The sequence below is a fragment of the Streptopelia decaocto genome (assembly GCF_964273445.1).
Source record: "Streptopelia decaocto genome assembly, chromosome: 11".
Taxonomy (NCBI): Eukaryota; Metazoa; Chordata; class Aves; order Columbiformes; family Columbidae; genus Streptopelia; species Streptopelia decaocto.
Genome location: NC_138666.1, coordinates 12,020,647 through 12,035,787, shown reverse-complemented (window position 1 = coordinate 12,035,787; position 15,141 = coordinate 12,020,647). Strand labels below are relative to the sequence as shown.

Sequence of the window (15,141 nt, the reverse complement as noted above, 5' to 3'; positions counted from 1 at the left end):
CCAGATCCCACCACAGCCTTGGAAGCAAGTAAACAAGGGACAGCAGCCAGACCAGGCTTGTGGAGCCACAGGAAGATGGCAGGTCCCCCAGTATGCCCACAATGGGTCTGTGGTACTGACAAACAATCCTCCGCCAGCAGTCAGAGATGGTGAAGGCAGCTTCTATCACCACTGCTTCTGCCTCAGCCCAACCATCATCCAGCCCTGGTGCCATGTCAGGCACCAAGAGCTCCAGCCGCAAAGGAAGCGGGGACAAATGGAAACATCCAGCTTGGCACTGGTCACGGCTTTGGAGAAGGAACCCTGCCAGCCCATGTGGTCTGGCCCAGCTCAGCCTGTCTCATCATGGAGAGATCTGACAGGCCCTCAGGAGCTGCCAAGCACTTAAAAACACAGTAAAGCATCTTGAAGGACCATATGGGGTTGTGCTGTCCTGCCCCATGGCCTGTCTAGCAGCCACGGGCAGCACCCCACAAAACACTCGTCCAACACATGCAGAAGAAGGGCCATTCCTGGCAGACAGCAAGGTACGTGACAGATGAATACCATGATCCCTGTAGTGAGTGCTCAGCTCCCTTGACACATGCTGAGATGTTTGGAGAGAACTGAGCTTGCCAGCTCATTACCATAGTGTACATCGCTTACGCATCCTCAGGCTTCTTCCCCAAATCCTGGGGTCTGGCACACTCTTTACAAGAAGAAAATCAAGGACATTTCTTAGTTTATACTCCTGCTGTTGATCTCCTCAGATATTAGGCAAGAGAGAAGGGGGTTAGGCAGGCACTAACAAGATCACTGCAGGAAGGTCAAAGCAGTTCAGCATCAGAAGAGAGTGAAATCAGTTTAGATAAAATCTGCTTTCTCCCATCTCCCAGACCACACCACTGACTTTGCTTTGGGAAGGCAGAAAGCGTTCTGGAGATCAAGATCAAAATAATCAGCATTGAAAGAACTTTCATGCTGCACAGTGATTTCTGCACTCAACCTACTCAATCCCCTCCACACCCCTGGTTTCAGTTTGCCACCAGTTCATAATACACACATGTTATATTTACAACACCAGTGCTGTTTATAGTTCTACTGAAACCAGGGAGATCAAAATCCTCCTCCCTCACTACACGAGATGCCTCTTCTCCACACCAAAGCAGCATGCAAAACACCCCGTGCTCACTCAGCTTTCACGGGGGCTGTGCAGCATGAAAGGTACAACCAAGAGGGACGATGCTGCTGCCGCTGCCAGGGACTGCATCAACCAATTGTCATCCATCACAACGAAGTTGTATGTGTGGTGCTATGACGCCCTAAGAAAAGCCATGAGCCATCTCTGGGGTCTGTGTAACGTTTGTGCCCCTGGGAATGGCCCAGGCTTTGAATGGCTTTGAAGCTGTGGAAGAACACCCACTGCTGTTGAGTCACATCTGACTACCCCAGCAGCCCAAGAGCTACTACCAAGATGTAGTTTCCATGCCTGAACAGAGGACAGAGCAGCCATTAGATGCCACAGTCCACATCTGTGCTCCAGAGATCTCCAGCTTTGGCTGGGTGAATTCGTATGGGACTGATGTCTGGCTTGGCCACAGACTCACCAAGATGCTGAGCAAGTCTTTGTGTGCCTCAGCTTATCTGAAAAAAATATGACCAAACTCATCCTTCCCAGGATCCCCCGTGAATGGAACAGGTGTTCAGGGATCAGAGCAGCCCCTGAACATCTGTGCTCAGTAAGTGAGCAGAGCGCAAGTTCTTGCCATTCTCCTACAGCACAAACGACACTCTTCTCTCCACTGGGGAAAAAAAAATAAATGACACATTTCTACAGCAAGAAGGTCCCCACCCGCACAGCAAACTGCACAGATGAGCTAGAGCAGACCTGCCAAGCAACACCAAACAAACTCAATCCTCACATGTCCTGACAGCAATGTTCTGGACTGCCTTCTCCACTCTCCTCCCTCGCACAGGATGCTTCTCCATGTTTTCATGTTTAGCTGAATTTCCTCCCACCTCCTCTGAGCACTTCTGGCTGCCAAGGCAGCTCAAAAGACAGCAACTAAGTGGCACCCACATCTGGTACAGCTTAACATTTCGTGTCTGTTCCTTCTAGAATTTGAGAACTTCAATATCCAATGTTTGTACAAGAGTGGAATAAATGGAGCAGAGGCTCCCTGGCCTTCTGTGATTGCCAAAGCTGTATTTTAAACTGCACTTAGAAAATCCTACTGTTTATTCATCTGCAACTTTAGAAATTAAATTACACCAAATCCAACTGCAGGTCTGCTGAATGGGTGCATATGCAATAAACCAAACAGGCGAGAAGGCTGGGCAGTCAAAGTCACCACACGCATCCTCTCCTCCTGCTCCCCAGATGCTTGGGCCAACCCAGTCCCCTTGTTCCCTCAGCCACACTTCCCAGCACTCCGTTCTGCCGCTCCATTTCCTCACGCAGGCCTCCACAAGAAAGAGCTGGGCTATATTTAGGGCTGAATAGCAGAGAGCTATTCCTGATGTGTCAACATGCTGAATTTACCAGCATGTAAGGATACAGTATGGAGAAAAATGCAGGCAACCTACCCTGGCCTGGTGGCAAAGACTGGGCACAAGTAGCCAATCTCTTGGCCCTTGGTGCCAGCACTGCGATGATTCTTCTGTCCACTGCTACCACAAGAGGGGCCTACAAGCTCAGACAGCAGAAGACCTCTACTCTTGAAGAAGATGTCCACATCTGTCAATACACGCCCACCCCATTTTCCATGTATTGACTTGAAAAATCACTCCAGACATATAAGCATGAAGGGGCTTTTGCAGGTTACAGATCCAGTTCCCTGTCAGTGCATACACTACATTTCACATCTTTCACAAACACCCAAGCTCTGGACTGAGTCCGAGCAAGCTTTTTACACTGTCCTCCATGCTGCAGATGCCTTGTCTTACCTTGTCAAAGAATTCATACAGCCTGACCGTCTCACAGATTCGATGCCTGTTTTCGTCCAGTTGAGTGCAGAACTCTTCCAGTTGATCTTTGTAGGTCTGCAGCTTCACCCTGTAAGAATGTACATCCACAGAGGAAAAGTCTTCCCATCGATCCATCTTCTTTAGTGCTTCCTGCCCCCTTCTGCAATATTCCTGAAAGCAAAATGGGATTGTGTATGAGAACAGAGACCTGACATAGATGTGGATAGTAGATAGTCTTCAAGGTCATTAACAGGTAGGGCTAATTAGACTGGTTTTTAAGGTTCAAATCACATGAGCAGGTATGTATTTGTTTACAGCAGAATTCTGGAGAGTCCTGACCTCTGCTATGATTTACGTGAGGCACACGGCAGCTTGTAAAGGCCTAAACAGTAAGGCCACAGGTCAGTTACGATCCAAAAAAAAGACAGCGTTACAAGCACATCTAGGGATTAACAGAAAAAGCTATTTTGCATTACAGTAGTAATTTTCCTCGGGACTGGCAGATCCTGAGGGGCTGAGCTGGTAGCTTTGTCTACAAGAACATAGCAGAGAAGCCAAATAGCGTAAAGGACGGCACACACCTTAATGATGAACCCTCTACTGATGCCATCTTAGCATCACGGGTTTGGCTGAGCACGTGCAAGGCACATATGCTGCCAGCTCAGACTCTGGAGTATATGTTTTTCCAACCAGACAATACTTACACTGGCAACAAGATCAAACTCCCTGAACTGCTTTTGTGCTTGAAGCAGCATCTCCAAAGAATCGTCCAGGTTGATTGTTTCCTTTAGCCGTTTTCTGCCAACATTCTCAATCCAACTGCTGACCTAGGAGAAAAAGGAAAAGCTCCATTATTAGTCACCCTGTGCTATTCACCAAGGTAGGCCTTTATGTGGAAAGAGCAAGTAATTGCTCTCATTATGCTGGTCATTACATTACTGAAAAGAACGTGCATGTACACTTCTCCTCCTATCCTGGTATTTCAGCCTGAGCCTCCTGCTAGGAGTTTTTCCACTGCAGGTAGCTGAGTAATTGCAGAGCTCTGCTATTGCTCACTAGCCTTAGGCACAAACAGGGCAAGTAGCTGCTTGGGCTCTGTTTCGTGTGAGCAATGATCTAATGCAAGCCCTGCAACTTGTAGGTTGGCCTGATATTCCTATTATTGTTACCCCCAAGTGGAATAAAATCTCCCTGCTGCCAGATTTCCTGCACCACTTCCCTTTTCTGACTGTCAGGACATGAACTACGTCAGTGTGAACATACTGATGGACTCCCTTCATCTACAATGTTTCATGGTTCTCTGGGACTCTCAGCTTCTGGTTTTCTGAAGGCAGATCACCACAGAGCTGTGCAGCAACTGCAGGTTCCTCGACAGAACCCAGATGCTGTTGTAGTTACAAGCCTATAACCTCAAACATGGGTAGACAACTGACTTGTATCTAGAGTATCCTGAAAGCAAAGCAGACACAGAAGGTCAGGCAGGAAAATACAGCATCTTCATCAACAGTAGGTTTTAAAAACAGGCTAGTAAACTTGCCTGCAATGCTTCAGGCATAGCTGCACCTGGGGGAAGGGACAGACTAAAAGTTTCTTAAGGCCCACGCATCCTGTTTTCCTGGATCATCTAAATCCATATCCCAACTCAACCCCACAGTCAACGACAAACTCCCAGTCTTGTGGACTGAAAGAGGGTCAGTGCCCACAGAACAAGCCCACTAGCAAGAGACGGGATTGGGGTGGGTTCCCAGGAGCCCCTAGGCAGGCTTAAAAGCAAGAGTAGCTGCTGCCAGCAATGCTGCCATCATTGGTGATCTGCAAAGTTAGCAGGGAGCAATTAGTTTTGCTCAATTTGATTAGAAAAAAAAAGTTCAGCTTAAAGCAGGGGCAGGTTACAGAGCCTGCCTTTGTGCCTTTTTTGATTTCTCTTTGGTATTGGGAACCTGTGTGTTTAAAGGAGTCTTTACTAGGTTCTTGCATCACACTTCTTGTCCTGAACACATATTGCATGGCGCCCAAATGTCTACCTCTAAATGGGAAGTCATTACAACTCTCAGATCCACCTTGGCCTGTGAAAACAACAGGTAGGCTACAGCCTCATCTGCAAATCCAGTTCTCTCCAGGAGAGCCCAGAATCCTAGAAGAGCAGTGGTAGAACTGGTCACAGTACTGGTCTTTAAGGATGCAGGTTCCTAAGGTGAGCTCCAAACAGCACACAGCCCTTCACACACATCAGGTAATAAGTGATATATGAAACTTCTCACTGTTTACAAGCTACAGCAAAGGAAACTATGCAACTCCCTAATCTCGAGGTTGAGTTCAGGCTTAAAGAGCACATCTGTGATCTACAAAATTGACAGAACCAATCAGATCTTGTAGAAGGCTCAGACAGCCTGAGCTACGTTATGACTTTTTAAGGACCTCTATCTACACAGCTACAGGTTTCAAAGGTCTTTCTGAAAAACAGTGCCTGTTTGCTTCAGTTATCCCACAGCTGTAAAATATCTCGATGAGCACCACATGAAAGGCATTTTAGGCTCCAACAGAAGTGCGTGGAGGTGGGGCCATTAAGCACAGCTCCTGGGCTAAGGACAAGAAGCTGTTCCCCTGCCTGGACACTGAATATAGGGCTGCACCCAGAGGCAGCAGCTTGCCTGGGGCTGCAGCCAGAGGGGTAGGAGTGTGCTGGGGCTTATCAGACAGCAGGGACCTGAGCAATCTAAATCTGGGGAATCTGATCAGAGTGCATAGCACACATAGGCAGCTAGCGTGGGGTACATTACGTGTGGCTCATTCAGCAGCAGGATATAAGCAAATCCTGAAGGATCTACAGCCCAGAGGGGACACAGATTCATTGCCAGCTTGTTGCTATCACTCTGCTGCTTCTCAAGGCAGAGCGTGAAGAACGGTTCCTCAACTATCTTGCTAGGAGGGTACTTTTGCTGACCAATGAGAAAAGACACCCCATCTCCAAGTGTACTGCCAACCAACAAGATACCACATTGTGGTCTTTTAAGTCTGGAAATATGTCACAGACCTTTATGGGGTTTAACTGATCCACACCTAGAGAACAGCCAGGAGACTTTTACTTGGCACTGAAAGATACCAGGCAAAATAGTGGCTTTGTTCTTAGCACATCTGAAAAATCTGCCTTAAATCCTTATGTTCAGTTTTTCTTTTTAAGGGTCTACAGGCATCATTCTATACCTTCACACAAGAGATCAACAGGCCCAGTATCTGATGTAGGATATACAGTCTGAGGGCAGCAGCAGGAAGTCACTAGGACTGACAAACAGGCCTTACCTCCTTAAAACATTCTTCCACTTTATCGAAATCCATCACCAGCTCCAGTTCCTGGATGCGTTTGTTCGACAGCATCACCAGTCGGTGAACGCCCTCATCAACTTGATTATAAAGGACACTGGCAGCATCAAGCGCGTCTCTGGAAAGGGACACAAGTCTGGTCAGGGGTTTTGTGTTAGGTCCTTCTCCCAGCACTTCACGTAAACGTGACCTGGCTAACGGTGGCACTTCAGTCATCCTCCCTGTGGGACCCACAATGGCCATCTCCATAGGGAGAACAGGAGAACAACACTGCTCCCTGCACCTTCCTGTGATTCACCTCTCTGTGATCGCAGTGCAGACAACCTGGCAGGAAGGACAAGAGCATCTCCTCCCAGCCAGTCTGCTTGCAAAACCTCGTGTACTTGTCACATTTTCAGATAGCATACTCAGCTTTTCATAAATGTAGATTATTGCATCAATGTGCTTTCACAAAGCACAGGTTCGGGCAGACTCAGTGTCTAAAACCACCATTGCAATTGAATTGAAATAAGAAGCAATCACTGGAAAGCAAACCTCTCCTAAATGACAACAACATAAAGCACCTGATGCCCCACTCACTCTCAGGAGTTGCCACCAGCCAAACAAAAATGCAAAGTGTACAGAACCCCAGCACCAAGAGAAATCGAATTTTAGTGTTGTGCTGCAAAGATGCAAAGACAGAGCTCCCAGAGGAGGGGATCAGGCTGGAGCCCAGTGCCCTTTGATGCTGGAGCCAAGGCCTCAGCACATCCTAGCAAGATGATGAAGGTTGATGAGTTCCTTTCACACATCACAACACCTCCCCAACACAAGTTTGGGTGAATTATAGACAGGACCCATGAAACAGAATAGCATTGAAGCTTATTCTTTCTTTCTCATATTTATTCTGCTTCTAGATGTCTTTTGCTTTTACAAGTATGGATTCAACAGATGCCTACAGCAAAAACTACAGCTTCCTTCAGCTGTGCTCTACAACAGCATGTCCAGCTGCCCAAGCATCTCCTCCTGTGCTCACTCTACACCAGCTTTCATTCTGCAGTTGTCTTACAACCCGCTGGCTTATGAGAGCATAGCTTTTTTATCATATTATTAAAATTATCCAAAGCACTTGTGAAATAGGTAGCTAATAAAACTCTGAAAGCTTTGCTCATGGAAATTATAACAAGCAGTTCAGCATTCACATTTATTTCTTTCTTGGGTTACAGGCAATCTTGAACCTGTGAAATGCAATGGAATACAAGCATTTAGTGGGATCCATCCTGTAGTTTTTTTAGATAGTACTTAATTGACATGAGGTAGTCCAATAGGTCTGGACAAGTAGCTCTGCATAGCAAAAATCCACAGGATTTTTCCATTCAAAATTCTGCCCAGTGGACAACAGCCAACTGCTCAAACCTCAGGCGCTTAGACACTTTTGTTTTTCCTCTTGAAAATGCCATTAGACTGAATGAATTTCTCCAAAGTGCAGCCAAAAAACCCCTGAATTGTTTCTGGACTAAGATCAGTGCTACTGCAGTGCAGAGGGGACAGGTTCTCTACAGAATCTGTAAGCTTCAATGGAAAGATCGGAGCTGTAACACTGCTCGCACGTTTCCCAAAACTACCATAAACAAAAAGCGATGATATGAGCCTTCTGTTTTGTAATCCTTTCCTAGAGACGGACCCAGATCCAACCCAGAAGACTTGCAGCAGCAGAGCCACAACCGCTGTCCAAGCTGAGCTCTGGAAAATGTGTTTACAGAGCAGGTTGAGAAGGCCAGTTCCCGTCAGCAGTGGTGACACAGCTAGGACAACTAATGAGAAACAGTTCGGAAGATTGCTGGAAGTTATATTTGGCAAGAACATTAACGCTGTTGGGTTTTGTGTAGCTGAGCATTATCTGTCAGGTCCAAGCTTCTGAATAAGGCTCCAGCAAATACTGATGCCCAGACAGGGATACACCCCTCGGTCTCACTCCCATGGGTCTGAAGTCCCTGCTGGCATGAACGCTCTCATCCACCCAGGAAAGCACACCGACACAGCAAATGCTCTTCCTCCCACCAGCACAGACAAACAAGCTCCTAGAACTTCAGCCATTACTGGCTCTTATATGAAAACCTTTGCAATTATTCTCTCACAAGGCAAAATATTTTTCCAACCTATTTCTCAGCTTCCATGAAAATGACTTTGGTGTTGATGCTATTTTTTGACGGCACCCATCAACAAGCTAGACTGACCTGCTAGACCTTTCTGCAGTGGAAGTCCTTATGTCCACCCAAACCCGTGATAAAGAAAGCATTAAAGTTTTCAATGCTTAGCAAGATATCACAAGATGGTAACACCATGGCAAGGCAACTGGAAAGAAGATTTCCAGCTCTTGCATTGGCTTACCTAGCACAGAGTATGATCTGGTTCTCTGCTCTCATGAGAACCCACTTGGGAGTGCTGCATTCAGCCCTGAGGCCCCCAAGACAAGGCTCTGTTGGAGCGAGTCCAGAGAAGGGCCACGTAGGTGATCAGAGGGCTGGAGCACCTCTGCTATGAAGACAGGCTGAGAGAGTTGGTGTTGTTCAGCCTGGAAGAGGCTCTGGGGAGACCTTATAACAGCCTTCCAGTACCTAAAGGGGACCTACAAGAAAGCTGGAGAGGGACCTTTTACCAGGGCATGTAGTGATAGGACAAGGGGTAATGGCTTTAAACTGAAAGAGGGGAGATTTGGATTAGATGTAAGGAAGAAATTCTTCCCCATGAGGGTGGTGAGGCCCTGGCACAGGCTGCCCAGAGAAGCTGTGGATGCCCCATCCCTTGGAATGTCCAAGGTCAGGCTGGACGGGGCTCTGAGCAACCTGGTCCAGTGGAAGATGTCCCTGCCCAGGGCAGGGGGGTTGGAACTAGACTATCTTTAAAGGTCCCTCCCAACTCAAACCATTCTATGATTCTGTAAGGGAACCACAGAATCCTACTCCACTCCTTTTCACATCTGATAGAAGAAACGCTAGTTGCCTCAAATCTGAGTATTTCTCTTTGACAGGAGTCAGTCACAATGTGGGCTGAAAAGCTCTAAATATTACACACTCCCACATAGCAGACAGCACATTTCTCAAAGTCACAAAACACAGGCTCTCCTTGAAGACAACACTGCAACTTAGGGGAAGAAAAAAAAATTACCCTCAAGGTAGACAGATAGGAAGCAATTACAAAACAAATATGTTTTAAGTATTTTTTTAACAAACAGAATTCACAAGCTCATTGTGTAAAGAGGTAAATTCACTGTGCCATCATGGACAAGACCAGTCTCCTGGAACACACACGAGATCAGTACTTTCCTCATAACCAGCAAAGCACTCCAGCAAAAGTAAAGTTCAAAACCACAGCAATAAAATACTCCTGCTGGCCCACCCACTGAGCCCAGAGGAGCCTACTTCAGGAAGAGAACAGGGGCTCAGGTGAACCGCTTGCTGCTCAGTTGAAGGACTGAAAATAATTCACCCCAAACAACAGTGCTCTTCTGGCCCCACTCATGTTCCTTCCACAAAAGAAGCTATCCCAGATTATTGGTACTACTAGAAAATTAAGAGCTAGACTCTGAAGATGCCAATTAGACCAAGCCTTCTTTGCATTTGCAGAAAGCGGTAGGGAAGAACCAAGCTAGAGTCCCCAGTTTAGCAGTGAGCATTCAGCCCTCTGCGCCATCAGATGTGATCCATGTCCCAGCAAATAATGCAGCAGCTATACACGTCTACAGATGCCCAGTTACCTTCCCTCTATCTCAGCTGATTCAATGGCTCTAAAAATGGCATCCTGGTACTGAATGCACACATGGAAAACCTTTGCTCAGGCACCTCAGACGTACCTAGAGTGAGTCTAGGATGCATTTGGGAGCTTATACTGTAAGCAGGGACTGGACAGAGAATGTATTTCAGGTAAGAGGGCTGGAAATTAGTTTGTGTTTTCATTTAATGTTGGGCTGTTTAGGGCATATATCATAAAAACTCTTGTGGTTTAAGTAATCTTGTTTTCTGTGAATGCTTGCAGCAGGGTATTAATGCACTTATCAGGGCACAGCTCAACACCCTAAGGCTGCCCCTTCTCTTGGTCCTGCCAGTGGTTTGCACACAAGCTGCCCAGGAAAAAATAAGCTTCCAAACAGCCCCTCCAGGCTCAGAGCCCCAGAGAGACTCCAGGTGTGGCCTTACACCATCCCTCCTGCTCTGCCAAGTTCCTCCAGCATCCCAGCACCTCAGTCCTTTGGTTCAAGGTCCAGCCATGCTGTTTTCACACATTCTGCCTCACTTGGCAGGCATTCATTAAAGCCCCAATGTCTAGTTGTTGGTCTTCTGTTGCATCTCCAAGGTAACTCCATTAATATATTGTCAGCTCCTGACAGGTCACTTTTACCAGCCTGACAGGCTCCCTGACTAACATCCGTCTTTTACTCTCTTACACAGAGGAAAATATAACTCTTTCCACCCCACAGTGTAAAGTAGGTGGGCAAACAAAGTCAAACAAAGAAACCACTCACAGTCCATGGGAAAGTTTGTTTTTCCAATTCACTTTGGCACTTCCAAGGGTCACAAAAAGTATCCATTGGGTAATTAAGAGCATTTTTTCCAAATCTCTGGACATCTGTTTACTTACCCATGCACACCCATGCATTTGTTGATACCCACCTTTAAAATTTCTTCCTAAAGCATTTGTAGTACACTAGTAAACTCAACGATATCCTGCAAGAGGGAGTTTCATGGGAAAATGATACTTTGCATAAACAACTCTCTTTTGAGTCAGCCTTGGGAGTTTTTCATTCCTGTCCTTCATTGCTTTCAAAGCAGCTTAAAGTAAACAAACCAAATATTGAAAATTTGGTTGGAGAAAAGGTGACTTCCATCTTGCCACACAAAAGGAAAACACCTGGTTGTTAAGCACTTTAAAGATATTTTAATAGAGGCCTGTGCAACTCTGAGGAAGAAAAGCAGAGAGTTGTTTGAAGTCAGTGGAAACTCTCATCTAAGTTTAGATTTGTTTGGACGCATTGCAATTTCCCTGCACATGTGAGTGGGGTAATAAGCGTCTTTCACTACATTCTTCCATGGTCAAATCATCCAAAGTAATTTTGCAATAGTGCAGAGTCAATATAATTTATAGCAAAAAGGAGTAGCTTGATGTCAGTTTATGTTTCCTCAAATCCTGTTTTCATTGGGCAATTATCGTTTCAGTGGAAAAGGTTCCAAACATCTTCAGTTTTCTGGAGCAGTGCCAAGCAGTTGCATAATGGTAGGGTAATTTTAAACCTATAATTTAGAAAGACCATTTCTGTCTGAATCCATCTTTCAAAAAAAAAAAAAAGCTAGCTTTGGAGAGTTACACTTTAGTTTTCAAAGCAAAATACCTCATTTGTTTTCAAAAATAAATAACCACAGAAGAGGTACTCAGCAGGCCTGCAAAAGCAGGTGCTGCAGGAGCCGTGTCTGCCCACACCAGCAAGACATAGAAGAATACAGGGAGGGAAGCAGCAGAACCATTACTATTTTGCAACTTACTGTCTGCCCCTTGAAAAACTGCGCTAGCCAACAGCAGGAGGAACAGCTAAAGTGAAGGTTAAAACCAGAGCTCATCCTCTGACTAACCTGGGTCCATTGTAAAAAAGCAAAAACCTGCAGGTGGAAGGAACACTAGACACATAGCCTTTTGCTAACATATTCAATGGGGTTTAGGCAAATATATTCCAGATAATTTGCCCTGGAAAACCAGCTATCCCTGATCATTCTATGATTTAGGAGAAACAAAGTCAGATGTTACAACATTAGCCTCACCTAGTCTTCCACCCCTGGTGCTGAACTTCACTTGTGGATGTCTCCACAGGTTTTGGCAGAAAAGGAATAAGATCTGGCAACTAAGAGATTTACAGGCTGGCTTGGTCCAAGGACATCACCCAGATCATTTCTGCTGATGCCTTGGCTACAAATCATTTACACATCCTAAGCAATGCTTCAGAAAGAAATCTGTCCAGCTTTGCAGGGAGAGTCCTGTGTGCCTGAGGGCTGTTTCACCGGAAGAGAAACGCATTACAGACTTTCTTGGCCATGAATGCATTTTGGTAGTAACCTGCCCGACTGCCATATTTGTAATAATCCCATAAAGAAGGTCGACCTCAAATGCAAGCTCCTGTTCGTCAAGCTGAGAACTTCACATGAAGCTGAGGTTAAAATTCAAACTGGCCATGGCGAAGCTAATGCAGATATTGCTAAATAAACTGTAATTATTCTCCGCAGCACACAAATAGCCACGGTGCTTTTAATTATCTAATAGAAGTATTTGAGAAACTGTGTACAGTTTTTAGAACCTCAAAGTGTCCTTAGAAAAGCACAGAGGTCAAATACCAAGTTTGGGGTTGGCTGTGGGATTCCTGCCATTCATGATGGGAACAGTGGATCTGGCCGAGACCACAGACCTGACTGAATCCCTCCTCCCCGCATTACCTGACAAGCACACACACTGGGAGCAACCCATCCAATTAATACAACACATCACAGACCATAATTGCTAAGAGAACTTTCTCTGGAGCACAGTTAATTTAAACATGTTTTTTAGCAGAAAAATAGTCTGGAGTCCCTTTTAAAAGCAAAGGGATTGATGCATACAGTTAAACAAGTGTCCAAGTGTGGTCCCCAAGCTGCGACCTTTGATTCTTTCACCAGCCTGTTTTGCATTCAGTTACAATAAAACTGTGTTCAGACTCTGTTTGACTTTAAATCCTGGTAAGATCCAGAAAACTGACTGGAAAAAACATTATAAGAAATCCCAAACCAAGAAGTAGCCTACTTGTGGGGAAAGCTCATGCCGCAGAGGAGCCTGAGGATGTGGAAACACCATTCTGGGAACACCAAGCATCAAGCTGTGGTTTTCTACCAGTCATAAAAAGCTCCTACCTCCCAACCTTTTCCCATGCACATTAACCTATTTATATTTATACTTGTTATCTAGGTCGACCACACTAGTGCTGGAGTTAGGACCACCAGGGTTTCAAGATGCCCTGCTCAAATATATACCCATTGCCATTTAAAGCCACGTACCTATTTCCCCGATACATCCTCCTTTTGCACACTCCCAATGTTTATGATATATATAATAGCAGGGACTGTGCTGTTAACTACCCCAGCAACAGAAACATCTAGCCCTACTGAGGCATATAAAACACGGTGCTTGTGGGATGGTCTGGGCTGAGCCAGGAACTTCACGCGGTTCAGCTAACATCCTATACTGGAAACTTGTTGAAATTTTTTCCATAATATTTTTAAACAGATAAAAACGCAGCATGTCACTAATTACCTAATGCCCTGTTGGCATGCCAAACATTGCAAACAAGAACAAGCAAAACTGGAGTCTTCTGGGTAAATTCCCACTGATTCCAGGAAGATTTAAGATATAAGACAGGAGAAAATAAACAGCAGAAGGGGATCTAAGGGGGATCATCTCATTAAAAGCCTAAGAGAACAATGAAAACTTACCTAGACAGAGCTCTTCAATCTTTTACCTCTCTGCGAATGCCACAACTGGTTCCACACAGCACTTCATACACTCATAATGACAACAGCTCCATGGTCCTTTATGTGCAGAGCAACGACGTTTGTTTAATGTGAGCATAAGTGCTTTTTACCAGGCTAAAACCACCACGCAAACAGAGGGAACAGGTTAGACTGTAACGACAATGCATACCAAGCAGCACGGTATGTGTTTGGATAGAAATGTCGCCGTGTGCTCCTCCCTCCACCTGACAAACAAATAAGACCGTGGAAGAACACTGCGACTGCTGAAGGCCAAAGGTTTAGTGCTCGTCAGCATCTTCTGTGTCACCAGCAACAGCACAGAGACATCTCACAGTAGAAAGCTGCAAATCTTTGAGGCCAGGATTTAAGCACAGTTTTTCATTCACTTCAAAGTATATTAGGAGCTTGTCCTAAGAAAGATATGAAGGTTTTAGGATTAGGTCCACAGAAGAAACAAGCAAAGGACACCTATCAATGGAAGATGCATCTCGCAGACCACGTTTCATAGTATGAGAGGTTCCCAAAGCTCCTAGAGAGGCAAGAAGATGAGCAAGCACTAGTTAAGCAAACCAGGAAAATTACATCAATGAAAGGGACACAAGCACTGCCATGTTTTGAAGCACATACAATGCACAGAGTAGTGACTATCAAACTTGCCACAGCACAGACAGAAACAAACGTCTCTAAAGCAGTAAGGGGTGGCAGAAGACGACAACACCTCCAGGAGCTATTTCCTGATGTAGATTGCCTGGCCATGACCACCAGCATATGACAGCAGCTGTCGGCTTGCAGGCACACACCTTTTGTCTTCGAAATCAAGAAGGCCAGCCATCCCAATCTCCCCAGACTGAAACTTACACACTAGACACCTGTATCCCCTCTACCCTTGTCCCATGTTTTGGAAGACCAGCTTAGTGTCTCTGCCTAGACCCCAGTCAGCCAGAGCTTCAGAGGTGGCTTGTGCAGTCCCTCAGCAGGCCCTCCTGGAGCCCGAGAGCTTGTACATTATCTGAGTTTACTTCTGTCAAAAGGAACTTGCACAAAACTTTGCAGAGTGGCATGTGCCTGCCTTGGAGCATCCCAGGAGTTGTTAGTAGCAGGAGTCTTGCTAAAGATCCACAAATATGAGCTCCTACAGCTATAACCTAGTGCTTCATCAACAGCAGAGATCCCTACATTAGCTGCCACAGCTTCAAGCAGGTCTAGTGCCTCAATAGTGCATGTAGAAGCCAGACTCAAGAGCTGCAGGGGCTGTTGGCTTTGAGATCATCCTCTTTGTTGCTGTAACTGAGTCAGGTCCAGCATCAGGAACCTGGCAGCTGCTGCTCAGGAAGTCTGCTCCACACTGCCC

General features: G+C 45.8%; 1 protein-coding gene across 4 annotated transcripts in view; it reads right to left on the bottom strand.

The window, feature by feature from the left end:
• PLEKHG4 (pleckstrin homology and RhoGEF domain containing G4) overlaps nucleotides 1-15,141 on the bottom strand; it is an 89,269-nt gene that overhangs the window by 23,818 nt on the left and 50,310 nt on the right. For all 4 annotated transcript variants that reach the window (XM_082063106.1, XM_082063107.1, XM_082063109.1 and 1 more), the window contains exons 11-13: nucleotides 6,247-6,385; nucleotides 3,651-3,773; nucleotides 2,926-3,117 (exon numbers count right to left, since the gene is read on the bottom strand). In XM_082063106.1, the coding sequence (XP_081919232.1) occupies nucleotides 2,926-3,117; nucleotides 3,651-3,773; nucleotides 6,247-6,385 (454 nt within the window). The remainder of the gene's footprint in view (nucleotides 1-2,925; nucleotides 3,118-3,650; nucleotides 3,774-6,246; nucleotides 6,386-15,141) is intronic.